Genomic DNA, 18,747 nt, shown 5'->3' on the forward strand with positions numbered 1-18,747 from the left:
TGAGACCCGTGAATCTGATGGAAATTTGTATGTCACTTTGCTAGGATAAAGGTAACCACAAGTTCTTAAGCACTTGCTATGTGCTGAGGACTTTGCAAGCTTTCTTTCAATCCTCAGATAAACCAATGAGATGGACATTATTTATTATCTACATTTTATAGGGAAGGAAGCTGAGGTTAAGTAGAAACTGGTAACTGGTTAAGCTGGATTTTGAATCCACATTTCTCTGATTCCAAACCCTGGGCTCTTAACCACCATAATATTTTGTCTCAGTATATTTTCTCGTTTTGAGTAGTAATTTTTTAGGATGTGGGAGAAATCTTTAAAATATTTCTTTTCTTACTTTTACTAAGGTATACTGAAAGCTATTCTGATGATGATTCAAATGCAGAAGAATACCCAGATCCACAGGTAAGCCAGATGTTTAATGGACAAGCTGATTTTTTAAAAATCACTAAGAACCCTCCATAGAAAAGATCAGTAAGGAATAGAATAAGAGACTTTTGACATCTTCATCAGTAGATAATTGAATATTTCCTGGGTACAGCATTGATGAACTCTTGAATTAGCCATCTTTCCAGTATTGGTGTGTATAGCCTATTATACAGGGAAAGAGAGGGGAAGAGAATGGCCAGAAATAAGGACAGACAAGAACAGAAAGGGGGATTAATAATAAAAATGGAGAAAAGTACACATTTTCTGCAGAAGAGCTGGCATTGCCAATAAATAGACTTGGATTAAAGAGCAGTATGAATTTATTAACAAAGTCATGATGATACTGTTAGATTTAATCCAGTTTGAATCGATGGGGTAGTAGTGACTCATTGACTACCAGCTCATTTTCATGCTTGCTTCTATTATATTTTTTTAAAAACAACCACTCTTATTTGGTTTTTAATTGCTAGTTATAAATTTGTACATTAACCTGGACTGGAGGGGGTGCATTCTATTTAATAGTAAAGGTTTGCATATCATCCTGTGTTGAACATCTATATTTTCTGACTGTAAATGTTTTGAGAGGAGGTGTTGAAAGGGAAATGGAGAAAGCTTCTTAATATAGGTAATCAAACTTTCATGAGTACCTATTGAGTAATTTATGCTAAACTCATGTTTTTGCCAGTCAGCAAATCATATGAACAGCTCCCTGCTCTCCTTATATCGTAAAGGAAATCCTGATTCTGTTTCAAGTACTCCTGAGATGGAGCAAAGAGAAACCGCCGTTTCAACAGAACGGATAACTTCCAAAACAGGCTCCATTCCTTTGAAGACCTCTGCCAGAAGTTCTGAAGGAGGATGGTTTATTGACAAAACCCCAGGTGGAAAGAAAGACAGTTTTTTCTCGGACCTATCAGATGAGAAAAGTAATCATAAGAAGCCAATATCTGAAATAGAGGTATTTTTATAATGAAGTTTTAGCCCCACGTGGTCAGAGCACATTACAACCTTTCCGCTGAATCGTTGAATTCAACAAGCACATTCCTGTGTTTTGTAAAAGACACAGGAACTTGGAAATACGTATAGAATTTGATCACCTCCCACTACCACCATGATTTTCATCCTAGTCCAAGCTTCTGTTCTTTCTGGCCTTAACTACTGAAATAACCTTCCAGCTGGAGTCTGCTTCCATTCTTTTCCCCCTAGTTTATTCTTCACTCAGATACCTTTTTTTACAAGCTAAGTCAAATCATTGTCATTCTTTTATTAACCCCCCCCCCCCCGCAATGACTTCATTCAGTCTAAAATCAGAGATCTTGCAGTTGCCAGTAAAGCCCCATATGATTTGGCATCTTCTTTAGTCTTGTCTCCTGCTCCCCTCCTCCCTAACTTCCTAGATTGCTTCAGCCACAGCTGGGCTGCTTCCTGTTTCTAAAACATACCAAGCACCCTCTCACTTGGGACATGTACCCTTGTACTTTCTGTTTGGGACACCTTTCCCCAGATTCCTGTGGCTCACTCCATCAGCTCTTCACACCTCTCTTCCCATGTAATCTTCTCAGAGAGGCTTTCCCTGACATGTAAGCTAACACATTGGATACTATTTCCTAACCCTTCTTGCTTTTTTTTTTTTAAAGTACTTAATAATCACTTTTTTTTTAGTACTTAAAATGACCCTGTATAATTGTTTAGTTGGTTTGTTTTCATTAGAATGGCATCTCCAGGGGAGGAGGGACTTTGTTTCATAATGTGTTCCTGGCTAAAATAATGTCTAACATATAGTAGTCATTTTGTTGAAATAGTGCCTGATAAACTTCCTGAGATGCGTTTACTAGTGAGAGTTAAAGAATAACTACTTTGGGTGTGTATTACAGAAAGTGGTGGACATAGGAAGAAGGGAGGACAGCTGCTGAAACAGCAGTGTGCTTTATTTTCAGTTTAAGATGATGCCTTGAGGGGTCCAATCCAACATAAATGGGTACACTATGAAAATGTATAGAATAAGTAGACAACTTTTTTTAAACCTTTTTAGATTGAAATATATCATACATAAAGTAAACCTTGAATTATCACAAACTAAACACAGCAGACATCATTCTTACCTAATTCTTTTAGCACCTGACAGAGAAGGAGTTTAAGGTAATCTGTCTCCCAATAGAGTGAATGTGTCCCAGGGCTCACTGTCCAGTGTGGGAAGTGTTAGCTACATGTGGCTGTTGAGCACTTGAGATAAGGCTAATGCAAATGAGGAGTTGAACACAGTTAAGTTATTAGAAAACTTCTAAGTATGTTTGAAACAAATTGGGTATGAGAATCTGCTTTTTCAGCTGTTAATTTTAGGAAATCTAAATACGACTCAAGTTTTGAAACTTTATCGTCTGAATTGAGATGTACTATAAGCATCAACTACACATTGGACTTTGATGACTTACTACAAAACCAATACAAAACATCTCATTAGTAATTTTTTATACTGACTTTGTTGGAATGGTAATGTTTTAAGTATATTTGGTTAAATAAAATAGACTTTTAAATTTTTTCACCTTGTTTCTTTTTTCCTTTTTTGAATGTGGCTACTAGAATATTTAAAATTACATATGTGGATGGTATTTTTCTTTTGGACAGCAGTGCTCTAAGTGTTTTTCAGGCATCAAGCTCTTTGATTTGGCAAAATCCCTTTCCTCCCCTTTTGAATTATTAATGGACCTTTTCCAAGTCTATTTAATTATTTTGTCTTTAAAGAACATTATTGTGGTTGGCAAGGTCAGGGAAAGAGCTTGACTCTTACGTTGGCTTAATACTTTTTTATGGCAGTCAGAGCAACTCTGTCATATTTAATTTAGTGATTGGTCAGACAGCAGATAAACACCAACTATGTAAAAGAGTCAGTGAGAAATAAAAGATGAACTTTAGTGTCTTAACTCCAAAAGCCCACAATTCAATGAGAGAGACACAGGCATGTGAATACAAGGCAGGTTATGATATGCTGTAATAAAGTTGCAAGTTCTTTGTTCTGGGAGTGTGAAGAAGTGATTAGTTATAACTAGAAGATGGGAGGAGGTTTTCAAATGTTAGGGTATCAGCTGTGCATGACATCCCCAAGCAGAGAACATTCTTAAGCAAAGAGGTTGGGAATAGCTAACAGGGGTGAAAATGCTAGGGCAGGAATGGATTTTTTTAAAACAATGCCCATCTTTTTAAAAAATTATTGGCATTATAATTTCAAGCATGGCATATTTAAATTTCTTTCCAGGACTCAAAAGATTCTCTTCTGGAGAGTAATAAAAAAAGAAAAGGCAGGCGAAATAGCAAAGGAAGCAAAAGGAAGAAAGAAGATCTTCAGGAGGTAGATGGAGAAATAGAAGCTATCCTGGAAAAAAAAGGTGAGATGTGAGTCTCGTGGGTGGCGACTGTGTTTGCTCTGAATACAAACTGTTTCAGTTAGGGGACCTTCTATGTGCAGTGACATACACGAGAAAATGTTTTAGTATCTAATGGAGCTTTGTTTACTTAAAGATTATTCGGTATAGTTCTGGGTTACTACTGAATCACTAATCTTATCACCTCCTCCTTTTTTGTTTACCAGCCAAAGCCAGGGGCCTAGACCTGCAAATCTCCAACGTGAAGTTTGAAGATGTCGGAGGCAATGATGCAACATTAAAAGTTAGTTCAAATTCAGAATTTCTCACTCAGAGGGAGGGGTATATTGCCAATCAGATAGGCAAGCAAAGCCTTCCGCTTTGTGTCTGTTAGGAACTGAGTGTAGAAAAGGAGGCCCAGAAGGTGAGAAGGGCAAGCCTGACTGTTCCCTTTCAGAGTGTTGAGGAATAAAAGAACCATAATACTTTCATCTTTTTCACCTTTTAAATTATAATGTGCATAAGATAGATGCTTTATAAGGAATATTACTTTCACAGTTATAATAATAACAGTTACCATTTGTTCTTTTGTGTGTTTACTCTGTTCCAGTTACCATGCTAGTTACTTCTCATTATATCTGCAAGGTTGCTATTATCACAGCTTAGGAAATGGAAGCTCAGAGAGGTTCAGATATCAGAGCTGGGTCGGGTGGAAGTGTAAAAGCCAATACTCTATTATATTTTGCTGCTCCAAAGAATAGGACATTTCATTCCACATTAATTCTCTTTGAGACTGTGTAGGACATCTTTCCTATTTATTCCCTGCCAGGAGGTCTGCAAGATGCTCATACACATGCGTCACCCAGAGGTGTACCACCACCTGGGCGTCATACCCCCTCGCGGAGTTCTCCTTCATGGACCACCAGGCTGTGGGAAGACATTACTTGCACATGCGATTGCTGGGGTGAGACTTGCTGACACTTGTTTCTTTTGTTATTTTTGTTTTTTCTCTCTGGTCAGCTTGAACCAGACTTGGCATATTCTCAGGAGGATTGATCCCTTCTTCATTTTTTTTTTAACCTCTTTTCATGCTCGTATTTGTGAGACACTTTTTTTTTTTAATGCATCCGGTTATTTATGTGGCAAGGATTGGGTGGGAAGCAAAATGCTATAGCTGTAAACAACCCTTTTTTTACATTATTTTACATTTCAGTTATTTCTTACTCTCTTTAAGCCAGTGTTTTTCAAGAGCAGTAAAATAAGGAAACAAAATTGTACTGTTTTTTATAGAGCTAACTTTACTCAGAATTTTCATTTTCAGAGTCATGGTTTTTACTTTTTAGTGTTAAAATATCCTTTCTAAAATGGCGGTAATAGATACTTACTTAACAAAGTAAAAAGTTAGCAATCTTAATTGTAGTTCCATCAGATTTCTCAGAAACTGTATTGAGTGGTAAAATGCAAAATGTCCAAGGAACTTCAATTTGAAAAATAGCATACTACACTAATCAGTAATAAATAGTGCTTTATGAAAGAAAATTGTTTTTAGAGGATAACTTGAGTCATTTGTCTCATGTATTCATTTGTTGAATGAATCTTTTGTGTAACTGCTGCATGCCAGATGTTGAAATACAGTGATAAGTACAACAAACTCACTTGTTATCTTTAAGAAGTTTTCCAATCAAATATGAGAGACAGACATTAAACAGTCTTTCATACAAATAAATGTTGTTCATAGTTACAATTATAGTGGGTGGGAGACAGAAGAAGTGCAGAATGCTGTGTGGTATGTCATTGGTATGTTGTCTTAACCCAAGTTAAGAGTTAGGGTCAAAGAGAGTATCATTGAGGAAGTGAAATTTCAAGATAGCCAAAGAATAGCAGGGCTCAGGCAGGGTTGTCACCGTTTGTATTGGTGGGACAGCAGTAGTTTCTGTTCCTTTACTTAAAGCACCTGTCTCCTCTGACCAGTAACTGCCTGCTGCTCTGGGTTCAGGGCAGGAGAAATGCCAGTGAGCTGTGTGGGAGACACATGTGTCACAACCCCTGCTGTGTCCTTTCCAGCTGTTTATCTGTTATTTATCTAAATAACAGATAAAATTGCTTTGGCTCAGCTCTAAGTGGGAGGAAACATGTTTCTTAATATTCAGACCCTTTACTCAGAAGAGATAACAACAGTGTTTTATAGTGACATCTATAAAGTAAAAACAAGTAGGCACGGTATCCAGTCAATGTGTTTGGATAAAACTGTAGATTTTTAAGTAATACTTTTCATTGGACCAACACAGAAAGATGAAGATCCTCAGAAAATTAGTCATTTAAAAATGTAATTTTGTGAGAAGGTCTGAATAAGGAAAAAAGTAGGAAAGTGAAAATTTGGTCATTCTTTTATGTATTTGTGCCCTAGGAGCTTGACCTTCCAATTCTGAAAGTAGCTGCTACAGAGATTGTATCTGGGGTGTCTGGAGAATCTGAACAGAAGCTGAGAGAACTATTTGAACAGGCTGTGGTGAGTTAGCTGATGACTGCCAGGTTATTTGGTGAATGATCCTTGAACGTTAAGTTTTTTATTTTTAAGATTTTTAAAAATGTATGTACATCGCCATGCTGCAGTATGGAATACATTTATGATTGCCTTTCTTTGATATTCTTATTTCTAGTCAAATGCACCCTGTATCCTTTTTATTGATGAAATTGATGCTATTACCCCCAAAAGAGAAGTTGCTTCAAAAGATATGGAACGAAGAATTGTGGCCCAGCTCCTTACCTGCATGGATGGTCAGTTTAAAATGATGAATTCACTTTAAGATAATAATTTTTTTTGATAGTGTAAGGTGTGAAGATATGAAACATTCAAATAGCATAAAACTCAGAATAAAAGACAGGAAGTTTTCCTTTTCATAAAAGATTGCATCATTAATTTAATTTTTTGGAGTATATGTTACAGATTTCTTTATATATATATTTTTCAGATTATTTGTCATTACAGATTAAAACAAGAAATTCTTATTGTTTATCTATTTTGTGTATGGTAGTTTGTTAATCCTATACTCCTAATTTATCCCTCCACTTCCCTTCCTTTCCCCTTTGGTAACCATAAGTTTGTGTTTCTGTGTCTGTGAGTCTGTTTCTGTTTTGTATATAGATTTATTTGTATTATTTTTTAGATTTCACATATAAATGATAATCATGTAATATTTGTCTTTCTCTGACTTACTTAGTATGATATTCTCTGGGTCCATCCATGTTGCTGCAAATGGCAATATTTCATTCTTTTTTATGGTTGAGTAATAGCTTAATGCATTTACACACATATGTAAATATACTAGCCATATTGTTTTGCTTTTTACAGCACTGGATTGCACCATCCACATTATTCTATAACTTGTGTTTGTATCTTAACAATATGTCTTGGAAATGTTGCCATTTTAATGTATTTATATCTACCTCTTTTTAGTTGCTGCTTGGTATTCTTTAGGATAAATTTATCATATTGTACTTAAATGTTTCCATTTCCATGGATATTTAAGTTTTGGTTTTTGTTTTTCAACAAGCTGTCGGCAGTATCTTTAAATGGGCCTTTTTGCTACACGTGTATTTTTCTAGAATGAAGTGATAGTTAAATATTTTGCATTTAAAATTTTTATAGGAAGTAGCAAATTGCCTTCTAAAAAGACTTTGCCATTTACATCTTTACCGATACTATACAAGAGTGACCCTTTCTCCAGATCCTTCACAACATTGAATGTTATCAATTGTTTTAATTTTTGCCAATCTAAGGGATGAAAGTTGATATCTGTTTGTTGTAATTTGCACTTCCCTGATTACCACAGAGGCTGATCATCTTTCCATATTTTCTTGGCTTTTCATATGATTTCCAGAATCCCTTTCCTCATCCTTTTCCCAATGTTTATTGGATTTTTAAAAATTCTTTTAAATGAGTATTATATTTTAATATATTATGGAAATAAATCCTTTGTTAAATATACTGCAGTTCCTTCCTATCTGTTTTGTTTAATGGCATTTGGATACAAATTTGGAGGAAGGGAATCAGCATGAGTAGAATTTTTGGAACTAGATCTTACCTACTATGAAATAGCCTGTTTTGTGTACACAAGAAAATTTGAAGTAGTATGTATTTTACATTCCTTGTGATGCTAGGTTGTAGGTTGCTTATTCTGCTATATTTTTATATAAAATTTCCTTGCCATGTTTTAAGACCTATGCTCTGAATTACCACTTTATTGAAGCTAATTTATCATCAATTATAACATACACCATTACTTTATGTACCTTCAAAAAGGAAAAAGACAAGACACCAAAGTATGACATAATGCTTACTACATTGATAGTAGAAACATTCCGATTTTAGAGATACTAAAATGTGGAAAAAATGAACAAGTACAGGTTAAAAGCAGATAACTTATTTCATGAAAATCTTGGAAGCCTGTTAGTTGAGGGTTTTGGTGTATTTCTGTCTGGGTGTTTTGAGGTTCCCCTTTATAAGCCAGAATAGAGAAAACGGTAAACAGTTCAACTTATACAGTTATCCTCTTACTGAACTGAACTTGGGTCTTTTTGGCTGATGCCCAGCACAGCCAATCTACTGACTCTGGGTCATGGTGAAGGAAAGTACAGTGCCTTGCAGAGCACGAAGCAAGGAGAATGCACAGCTAATGCTCCAAAGACTCAAGCTCCCTGATGGCTTTCAGGCAAGAATTCTTAAAGGCAACCTTAGGGGTGAGGATGGCAGAGTACATGATCAGGTCCTCGGCGTTTTGTAAAACTTTACTAATTCAGAGTCTACCAATATGAAATTTTAGTAATTTAAAACTTTTAAGTAAATTAATATGAACAAGATAATTAAAGAGACTACTTAAAAAACTAGTTTTACCTAATTTTAAAAACTTAAACTCAGACATAATTCTGATTATTAAGAGCTGGGAAGGATCTTAAAATATCGTCATCTTGTGTCTGAGGAAACATGAACAGAGAGCTAAGGGCCAGGTGCTTACAGTGAGCCATTGGCAAAGCATAGGCCAGAATCCAGATGTTTAATTACACGGGTGCAAGTAGTGAGCTGTCCACAAATGCTTTCTTAATTTATGAGAGCTATTATCCCAGAAACGTGTTAACTAGTTTTTTTTTTTTCACTCTGTGTGAAAAAAAGTAAAACTTAATTTCTTTTGTAGTATTCTGAAAGTCATACTTTTGGCTAACGTAACTTCAATTTAAAATGATCAAATCCTCTAGAAGAGGCAGAAAGAGAATGGAATTTATCTTGTAGTGGTTAACCAATCCTAGCTGAGCTGAAGGAAAAAAAGGTGGCATTTGAAATGGCACTTAACGTTGCTAAGTATTGATTTCCTGTGGAAGGGTTTTTTCATTATGGAGGATTTAACAGATTTTCATAATTGCTCTTGTTGAATTCTGTTATTAACCCTTGATATGTTCAGAGCCTGTCACCAGGACTGTAGTGTTTGAGCAACATGAACTGGAAAAAGGAAGCAAACTCCTACCCTTGGTCACTCGCAGTGTGGGGATGAGAGCATCCGTGAGTCCTCAGTGGGGCAGCTTTGGCTGTATACAGCATTAGCACAGGGAGGGTTCAGTGTAAGAACATCTTCCTGTGAATGTAGGTTTGTAGCTCATGGTGCTCCCTTAATTATGAGGTATCACCTCGTTTCCTGTAAAGTTCTTTTGCTTGTTCAAGGATCTTCTCTCATAGCATGAATCTCTTCCTTTAGCTGATTCCTTTTATTCAGTTTTCAAAAAGTATTAAAGAGCTTTCCGGTCTCAAACATAGACCTTATGCCTGTCTTCGTTTTAATCCAAAATTTATTGGAAGAGTATCATGCCAACTAAATATATGTTTCTATTTCCATTCTATTCTGTAACCCCAGTCCCATAATTGTCTGTCTGCCTTAACCATTCCACTGAAGCTAATCATAGAAAAGTCATTAAGAGTCACTATTAGCCACATCTTTTGGCTTACTCTTAGCCCTCACCCTTTGAACCTGCCTCTTACAGTTGTTGTGAGGGTTAACTAGGGGTGTGGACTGTGCCTGGAGTAGTGCCTGGCACATGGCGAGCACCCAGTGAGTGTTAGCGGTGGTGGTTGTTGAGAGCATCTGATACTGTGATCATCTGGTCCTTGTCATTGTTGGCTTAACACTCTGTGTCCTGCTTTCCTTGCCTCCTTTTTCCCATCCCTTAAAGGTATCTTGTAAGGTTTACACTTGATCTGCTTTTCTTCTTGCCCTCTACCTATTTCCCAACTACCTCCTGTTTAGCCCTTCATTGGAAAGCTCTTGAATTGCATCCCTAATGATTTCTGGTAAGCTTCAAATCCACGTACCCACCTGCCTGTCTGGGTACTTGGATGTGACTACCCCAAATCCCCTCACACTCAGCATGTCTGGAGCCCCTCTTGCTACCCCTGTGGCCCTTTCTGCCCATCTGACCTCCCTCCTGTATTCCCTAGTTTAGTTAACAGCATCCAAACTGAGTGGTCTTTGTCTCTTCTTCTCCCCCCACCCTTCACATTGAATCATTTGCTTTTGAGTCCATCTATAACGTGGTACTTAAATTGGGTTTTTCCTTTTTATTTATTGTGTTCCTGCCTTACTTCACTCATTTCTCACCTGATTATTATAATTAGATCACAACAAATTCTTTTTGCTTTTATTCCTCTATACTCTGTTCAGAATTATTACTAGAATTATTTTTCTAAAACAAATCTTATCAGAAAAGCCTTTCATGGCTTTCTGTTGGCTAAAGAATATACTTTAATTGCCTCATAACTTGGCTGTTAGAGGACTTGATTAACATCTTACTACCTTTTTATTGCCTGTGAAGGGGTGTAATTCAGGCTCTCTGCTAGTCAACCCTGGTTCAGTTGAGACAAATAATGCTTGTGAAAGATACATTTTAGTCCCTGCATCCTGTTCATTAATAAAAATCTATATTTAGAGTAAGCCGTGTAAGTGTGTTATATGCCCTATTTCAAATTAATTCTGTGAGTCTGAGACACATTATTAATCTATCCTGCCCAGATGCCCTGTTGTTGGACCACTTACCTTGTCTAAACATGTCACACCTCTTTGTACCTCTGTCCTTTTACTATTCCATTTCTTCCATGTAGAGTTTCATTAACCTGCCTCTCTGCTTATTAATATCCTATTCACCCTTCAAGCCTTTTCTTGAAAGTTGTCTCCTCCCTAAACTCCCCCCGATTCCTCAGTCTGATTTCACAATTCCTTCCATTGTATTACTGAGGTGCTTTGTTTATACTTCCTACACTTCACAAGATTGGTCTTACATGTTTCTCAGTAGATTGTGAACTGCTTGAGGACAAAGTTTGTGTTTATTTTCCTCCATCTTTCACATATTAGAAATACTTGTGTAAGCATTATTGTCCTTAATGTCATATAAGTACCGCGCGCTAACCGATTGCGCCACTGGAGCTCTTATTGTCCTTAATGTCAAGTGTCTTGTTTACCACTTATTCTTGTGTCTGCTTCTTACTAGATCTGAATAACGTGGCTGCTACAGCTCGGGTCCTAGTCATTGGAGCTACTAACCGACCAGACTCACTTGACCCTGCTTTGAGACGTGCAGGAAGGTTCGACCGAGAAATATGCCTAGGTATCCCAGATGAAGCATCCAGGGAAAGGTACACTCTTATAGAATGAAGTTTGTATGCCACTACGTCATCTGAACTGAATGCTTTGAAAATGAGGGGTGAGAAATACCATGTAACCTTTTTTTCTCTCTCTCTTTTTGTACCAGTGAAATGGATTTGGAAAGGAAAAGCCCACATTAAATGCTTAAGAAAACAATTTACTCAATACGGCAGTTGTTTCAGGCTGCTTTTTCAGTAGTGATGATGGGCTTATGTATCCATACTCATTTGTCTGGTCTTACTAACAGTGTCTTTTGGTTTTTACTTGGCTAATCAGCCTAGGACAGTGTCTAGAGCTATGGAATAGAGCAGTGCTCACTGGTCTACACGTAGGTTAAATCTCAGTACTGTACTTTAACCTGTTGCACTGACCCGCCTCAGATCATAGGTTCTGTGACAAATAAATAAATGGAGCCAGAGAGTTGAAAGCTGCAGGACCACCCTTTCCTAGGAATTGGGGTTGAATGTCCATAGAACAAAGAAACGTCCACCATCATCTCAGTAACCAGAAGTATCTCAGGAGGCACTGTTCAGGGGGTGGAGTAAAGAAAATCTAGTAAAGAAATATTCTAAAATACCGTATTTATGATGACTCGACTTAAGTTAGACACAAAATTGCTGTACACGATTGCCAGTGGCTCTTAAGGAAAGTGATGTGCAGTGAAAGTATAGTCGTGGGACCGGGGAAGAAAGGAAGAGATGCAGAACTCGAGACTTCATGAATGCAGGATGTAAAGTGATCAGGAGGCACTGTGGGTGGGAGAAAGCGTTAGGAAGGAACATGTCATCCTCCCTTCTTCCCGGCGCTTAATGTGGCTTCAACTCTTAACTGTTTGGCAGTTTCTTCTTTAACTGTTGTATTCAGTGTCACCTCTAGGTATGCTAATTGCATTCGCACATATATAATCTTTACATAGTTAATCAGTCATTCAGGCTTGTTTACTAATGTGTTTATATCTGCAGCAAAATATTATTTAATACTTAAGTTGTTTGTATTTGTTCAGCAAACATGTACTGAGTGTATAACGTGTGCATACAGCACTGTGACAGGTAATATGAGGAATATAAAGAATTAGAAGTCCTTGCTTTTAGGTTGCTTATAATAACAGTAGGAAAGAAATAAGGCCTGTATCCTTTATCAAGCCTTTTTTTGATTAAGTGCCGAACTTAATGGTAGAGAGAGACAACACAGTGGAGCTCATCATCCTCACTAGGTAAAATTCTTTGTTTATCAATCCACGATTTCATCATCAACAGATGGCCATATTTTGAAAAATTTCAAATCTACAAAAAGTTGAAAGAATAGTACGTAAAATATCTGTATGCCCTTTAGCTGAATTTACCATTTGTTAACATTTTGCTGTGTTTACTTTCTATATTTGTATGTATATGTATATGCATTTTGTGTATATCTGTTTCTTTTCTGCCAACCCATTTGAAGGACAGTTGAAGACATCATGACACTTCAGTCCTAAATTCTCCTCCTTCGTAATTATTGTACCATTTTCCACACTTAAGAAATTTAACACTGACAATAATATTATTTTAATATATAGTCTATTCTAATTTTCCCCATTGCCCCAAAAGTGTCCATTGTAGTTATTTTAACTGTTCATTTTGTTTAGCTTTTTTGTTTTACCTAGACTCCAGTTACCTGCTGTTTAGTCTACCTGTCCCTTTAATCTCCTTTAATCTGCCTTTTGTGGGGAGGGAGTACTTTTATGACATTGACTTTTTTGAAGTGTCCAGATAAATCTTTTGTAGACTACCCCACAATTTAAATTCATCTGGTTGTTTCCTCATGATTAGATTCAGGTTAAACATTTTGGGCAAGAGAACTACATAGGTGGTGAGGTGTCCTTCTAGAACATCATTTCAAGAGGTTTGTAATGCCAGTTTGTATTACTGATAAGTTTGATCACTTGAAAAATTTGTCAGACTTCTCTCTTCTGAAGCTTTTTTTTTCTTTTGTACTTAATAAATAAAATCCAGATATTTTGGGCACCTACAGTTACTTACGACTGCCTTTCATCAGTTTGTTCTTCATGTTAGATTCAGAAAGTAAGTTCTTTAGGCATATTTTGGTGTTTTACATAGGCTGTAATGGTCTGGCTAAGTCTTAGACGGCTTGGGCAAAAATTCTGTCTGAAACTAAAGAGGGGTATTAAATGTTTACGGTGTTTAAGGTTAGTTGGGAAGAACAAGGTCAAAGCCTGAAAGAACATACTCTTGAATGTAATTATGCGTGAGAATTTTTTAAGGAAGAGATGGGTTTTTAAAAAAATTTTTTTGTTATAAAAAATACTTACAAAACTTGCCATCTTAACCATTTTTAAGAGTACAGTTCAGTAGTGTTCTCATCGTACAAAACTTAAACTATACTCATTAAACACTAATTCCCCCTCTACCAAGAGTATTTCTGATTGAGTCTTTGACAAAGGCAGAATGTTGTTTTCTTACTTTTATACTTTGGTTTAGCTCTGAATGCAGAAGCAAAATAATTATGTTATCATATGCCGATGTCAATGAGTTAAATTCTAAGAGGGGGAAATTATATAACTAGAATTAAGGTACATTGATGTTTGTTTTTTTATTTGTAATTCTTAAAAAGTCATTAATTGTGGAAACACTTATTTAAGCACCTGTTGTATACCAGGGAGACGTAGTAGTTGTCTCCTGTCACTACTTTGAATAACCAGAAGTGCGGTAAGTCCAAAAAGACAACGACAGAGAGGATATATCAGCAAAGCTAACATGGTCTGGAGTTTGTTTTTTTTTTCCCATTGCAAAAAGCTTTATTGTTTCCATTTGGTCCAAGGCTTGGGAGAGGGCTCAAGGATGGTTAAAAAGCTGCCTGGTGAGTGCAGAGAGGCTTCAGGCAGAAGCCCTGACACCTGAGGTGCTCTGTAAAGGCTGCTGGGTTGCAGAGGCTCCTAGTCGTGCTTGAGGGTGAGCCTTTTGGAGAGATCCTCGCCCAGCCCAGCCTGGGGACCAGAGAGCCTGCGGAGGTTAGTCAGGTGGCTGCCCATCTTGATGAGTTTCGCCTCCTCATCCAGGAAGTGGTTCTCCAGGAAGTCACAGAGATGTGATCTGCGCGGGCAGAACCCAGGGCATGCAGATCCAAAAGGGCCTGGTTCAGGTTCTTCACCAGGACAATAGCAGCTTCCATAGTATCCCGCGGGTTTTACCCCACTCATCTTGAGATGGCTTCTGCAAGTCCTGGAAGAGGGCGTGGCCGCCGCGCTGGTTTTGCATTTTCAAGAAACGCTCCACACCCTCGCGCTTCTCCTCAGCCAATTCACAGAAAAAGTGGCCAACGCCCTCCAGAGCCACATCGTCGCGGTTGAAATGGAAGCCCAGAGAGAGGTAGGTGTAGGAGGCCCGCAGATGCATGTTGACCAGGTGGCTGACAGAGGCCTCAACCTTGCTGGAATAATTCTGACAAATCTGGGAGCTCATGGTTGATCAGTAATAAGGAGTTAAGCTCACAAAACGGTGTTGGCTGGTCCCAGAGGCTGAAGATAGCACAGTGGCTGGCCTGGGGGTTCTTAAAGGCTTCTCTGAGGAAGCTGAGACTTGAAGAATAAATAGTGGTTAACTGATCAAATGATGATGAGAGTGCTAGTAGGAATAGCACATGTAAAGCCCTGAGGTGACTGAGAGCTCAGTGTGTCCAGGGATCTGGAAGAATATGGCTGTAGAAGAAGATGTAGGATGTGAAAAGGCTGCAGAGGTGTACAGGAGCTGGCTCACATATACCTTGATAAGGATTTTGGTGGGAAGGAAGTAAAGCAACTAAATAAAGCAGAACAGATTTTTGTTTTGAAAGATTACTGTAGCTGCAGTGTGAAGAATGGTGACAGGAGAGCAGGAATGGGTTCTGGTAGCCCAGTGAGAAGGCTCTTGTGAGATCCAGAGGTGATGGGGAATGGCCTTAAGGAGGTGGGAGCATAAATAGAGATCACTGGAATAGCTGGAGATGTTTACGAAGTAGAATCAGTAAGTTCATCAACAGAATATGTGTGTGGAGAGGTGGCAGCTAAGAGCAAGAGGGAAATATTCCCAACTTTCTTAAATACCTGATGGTTTTCTATTTATTTATTATTTTTATATTTTTGGCGGGGGAGGCAATTAGGTTTGGTTTGTTTGTTTGTTTAATGGTACTGGGGAATCAAACCCAGGAACTTGTGCATGCTAAGCATGCACTCTGCCACTGACCTATACTCCCTACCTCCAATACCTGATGGTTTTCTATTGAAGGAATGAGAAATACTAGAGGATAAGCAGATTTCAGGAGCGGATTTGGGGATAGATGGAATTTAAAGGGACTTGCAGGATGTCCAAGTAGGATGTCAACTTGGCAATTGGACAAATTAGTCTGGAGCTCTGAGGAAGTAAAAATTTGGGAATCATCTGTATATTGATGGCAGTTAAAGTTATGAAAGTAGATAAGATTTCCAGAGAGAGTGTGAAGAGCAAACGTCAGAGGTTCTGGGACAGGCCTGCAGGGGCTGACATCTACTAAGGATGTAGAAGGAGCAGCCGAAAGTATTGGGGAAATGAAGAGAATGTGTGTAATGGAAGCCAAGCAAAGTGAACATTTCCAGAAAGAGGAATGAGAGATCAAGCAAGGGAGGTCTGAAAAATTGTCTCTGAATTTAACTACCTAGAGGCCACCAGTGACCTTAACAAAAAGCTGTTTGCGTAGAACAGTAAGGGTAAACTCCAGGTTGGAATGGTTGAGGAGTACATGGAAAGTGAAGAAATGAGGGTAGCAAACTTCTGGTTCATTTTAGGGAAGTTTGCTGTGAAGAAGAGAGAAAGTGGTAGAGAGTGATAGCTACGGGAGGTGGATAATGGGGTGTTGAAAGAGGATTTTTTTAAGATAGGAGAAGCAGGTAGTATCTTTAAATGTTGATAGGAAAGAGAAATGGGAGGAATGGGAAATCAGAGCTTATATATCGGTGCTGGCCTTAGAATGAGGGGTACTTTGTTGAAATGTTAGTAAAAAAAGACAGGATACATACAGGCAAGGAGGTTTATCAGCTTGTTACTGGAAAATTGAGGACGTTTTCTCTGAATTCAAAAGTGAGATCAAACAAGATTACACTGTATAGCACAGGGAAATATACACAAAATGTTATGATAAATCACAGAGAAAAAAATGTGACAATGAGTATGTATATGTCCATGAATGACTGAAAAATTGTGCTGAACACTGGAATTTGACACAACACTGTAAAATGATTATGAATCAATAAAAAATGTAAAAAAAAAAGTGAGATCATCTGATGAAAATGAAGCACATGATGGATAGCTTAGAGGTTTGAGGGTGATGAAGGTGTAAAATTATTTTCTTGGATACTTTGAGATGAGCTGGCTAGAATAATAGGATTTTCAGCAGTGTTTAGGAAGGGGGTATGAAATGGTGCCACTAGGCCTGGTTTTATGTTTTTCCCATAGCAATGCTCAACAGTGTAGATCCGGGTAAGGAGAGAGCAGAGATTTAGAATTTCGATGAAGAAAGAAAAAAGTAGACCGTGGACTCTTAAATTGTTAAAATAAGAGTATTTGATGAGGAGGTGGTGACTCCAGGAACCTATAAGGTTCAAGAACAGGTGTGTGGGAGACTGTGAGCAGAGAGGGAAATGCTTGAGCTAGTGATTTCAGAGGCAGAACAGATCCACGTACTGATAAGGTCCAGGGTGTGACGGTAAGTGAAGAGGAGAAGAGGACAGAGATGGGCAAAGCTGGGGTGGAGATGCTGCCAGTAGGTGCCAGAACTTTGAGTCATTGAAGGAAGGTATCCAGGAATTTCAGCTCTGCCATATGTCCTTGTGCCTTTTTCTAGATATTTAACATTTTCCAGTTTTAGTTTATTTAAGTGGAGTACAGTAATAGTAACAATAATAGTCCTTAACTGTAAAAAGATAATATCTTCACTTAAAGGCTTCTTGTAAGGATTGAATCAGGGCACCTAGCGTAACATCGACCCATAGAAAGAAAAAAAAAATTTTTAAGGTAGCTATTGATATTTTCCTGAACTTTAAAAGCATTTTATTATGGCAAATGTGTACACAAAAGGCATCTAATATAATTGTTCAAGTTTCTATTGCTGCAAAACAAACCACTGCAGAAGTTATTGGCTTACAACAACAGTCATTTTATTGTCTCTCACCATTTCTGTGGGTAAAGATTTCAGAAAGGCCTCAGCTAGCTGGTTCTGTCTCGGGGTTTCCTGTGGCTACAGAGACTGTGGCTGGAGCTTGAATATTGTGGGGAATTTGAGCAGCAGGGCTGAGCTTATCTTTCTGCCTACCTAGCTGTCTGTACATCTTGTCATCTCATCTAGTCTGTTCCTTACCCTCCCCCAACCCCTTTCTCTTCTTGTCCGCTAAAGGCCTTTCCATGTCGCACCCTTTACAGGATAATGTGGGCTTCCTCAGAGCTGGGCAGCCTCAGGGTGGAAGGATTCTAACATGGCTACAGCATGAGGATTGCAGGAAACAGGCTGAAGTAGCATTGCTGTTCTTGATCTAGCCTTGGAAGTGACATCACATAGTGTCCATTCTACTGTAACTCTGTTGGTTGATTGGTCACTTAGATCAGCCCAGATCCAAGGAGAGGAGTCAGACCCATCTTGCGGTGAGAAGAGGGTTAAGAATTTACAAACATACGCTTTACAACTGTCACAATAATGAACCTCCGTGTCTTAATAATTATCGACATTGTCACAGTGTTATTTTCTCCCACTTTTTCCCCCTGAATTAAAACAATGCAAATCCCAGGCATTGTATCATTTCAACCTATAAATACTTCCATGTCTAATGAATAAAGACTTTTTATTTAACATACACACAGTGTCATTATATACCTGACAAATAATAATTTAATATATCTAATACTAAAATCATGTTCATATATTTGTAGTATATAGTTGTATTATGAATTTTGACTATATCCATATTTAGCATTTTCATTTCTCAGCTACATAAATATTGTTCACTGCTGACCCAAGTCATATATTATGATCACATTTCTTTTATTTACCTTTTTAACTTTTCTGAAATTCATAATTGCCAAATTTTTTCCATTTGCTAATCCTTTTACAACTTTTTCTGCATTCTCTTTCCTCCAAGTTTCTTTTCTTTGTGTATGTATATGTGTTTGTTTTGGTCTGTCTTGTACATTACGTTGCTGTGAGAGGCAGTGAGAAATGATGTTTAAAATGCTAATGTTTACAATTAGAATAACAGTACCTGGCATGTG

General features: G+C 37.8%; 1 protein-coding gene across 3 annotated transcripts in view; it reads left to right on the forward strand.

Annotated features, from left to right (window-relative positions):
• The window catches only part of NVL (nuclear VCP like), an 80,311-nt gene that overhangs the window by 8,760 nt on the left and 52,804 nt on the right, over positions 1-18,747 (forward strand). For all 3 annotated transcript variants that reach the window (XM_015234836.3, XM_072948674.1, XM_031690097.2), the window contains exons 5-12: positions 354-411; positions 1,121-1,393; positions 3,689-3,818; positions 4,022-4,098; positions 4,624-4,758; positions 6,202-6,303; positions 6,455-6,572; positions 11,325-11,469. In XM_015234836.3, coding sequence (XP_015090322.1) covers positions 354-411; positions 1,121-1,393; positions 3,689-3,818; positions 4,022-4,098; positions 4,624-4,758; positions 6,202-6,303; positions 6,455-6,572; positions 11,325-11,469 — 1,038 coding nt within the window. The remainder of the gene's footprint in view (positions 1-353; positions 412-1,120; positions 1,394-3,688; positions 3,819-4,021; positions 4,099-4,623; positions 4,759-6,201; positions 6,304-6,454; positions 6,573-11,324; positions 11,470-18,747) is intronic.

This window comes from Vicugna pacos, chromosome 23, assembly GCF_048564905.1.
Source record: "Vicugna pacos chromosome 23, VicPac4, whole genome shotgun sequence".
NCBI classification, from domain to species: Eukaryota; Metazoa; Chordata; class Mammalia; order Artiodactyla; family Camelidae; genus Vicugna; species Vicugna pacos.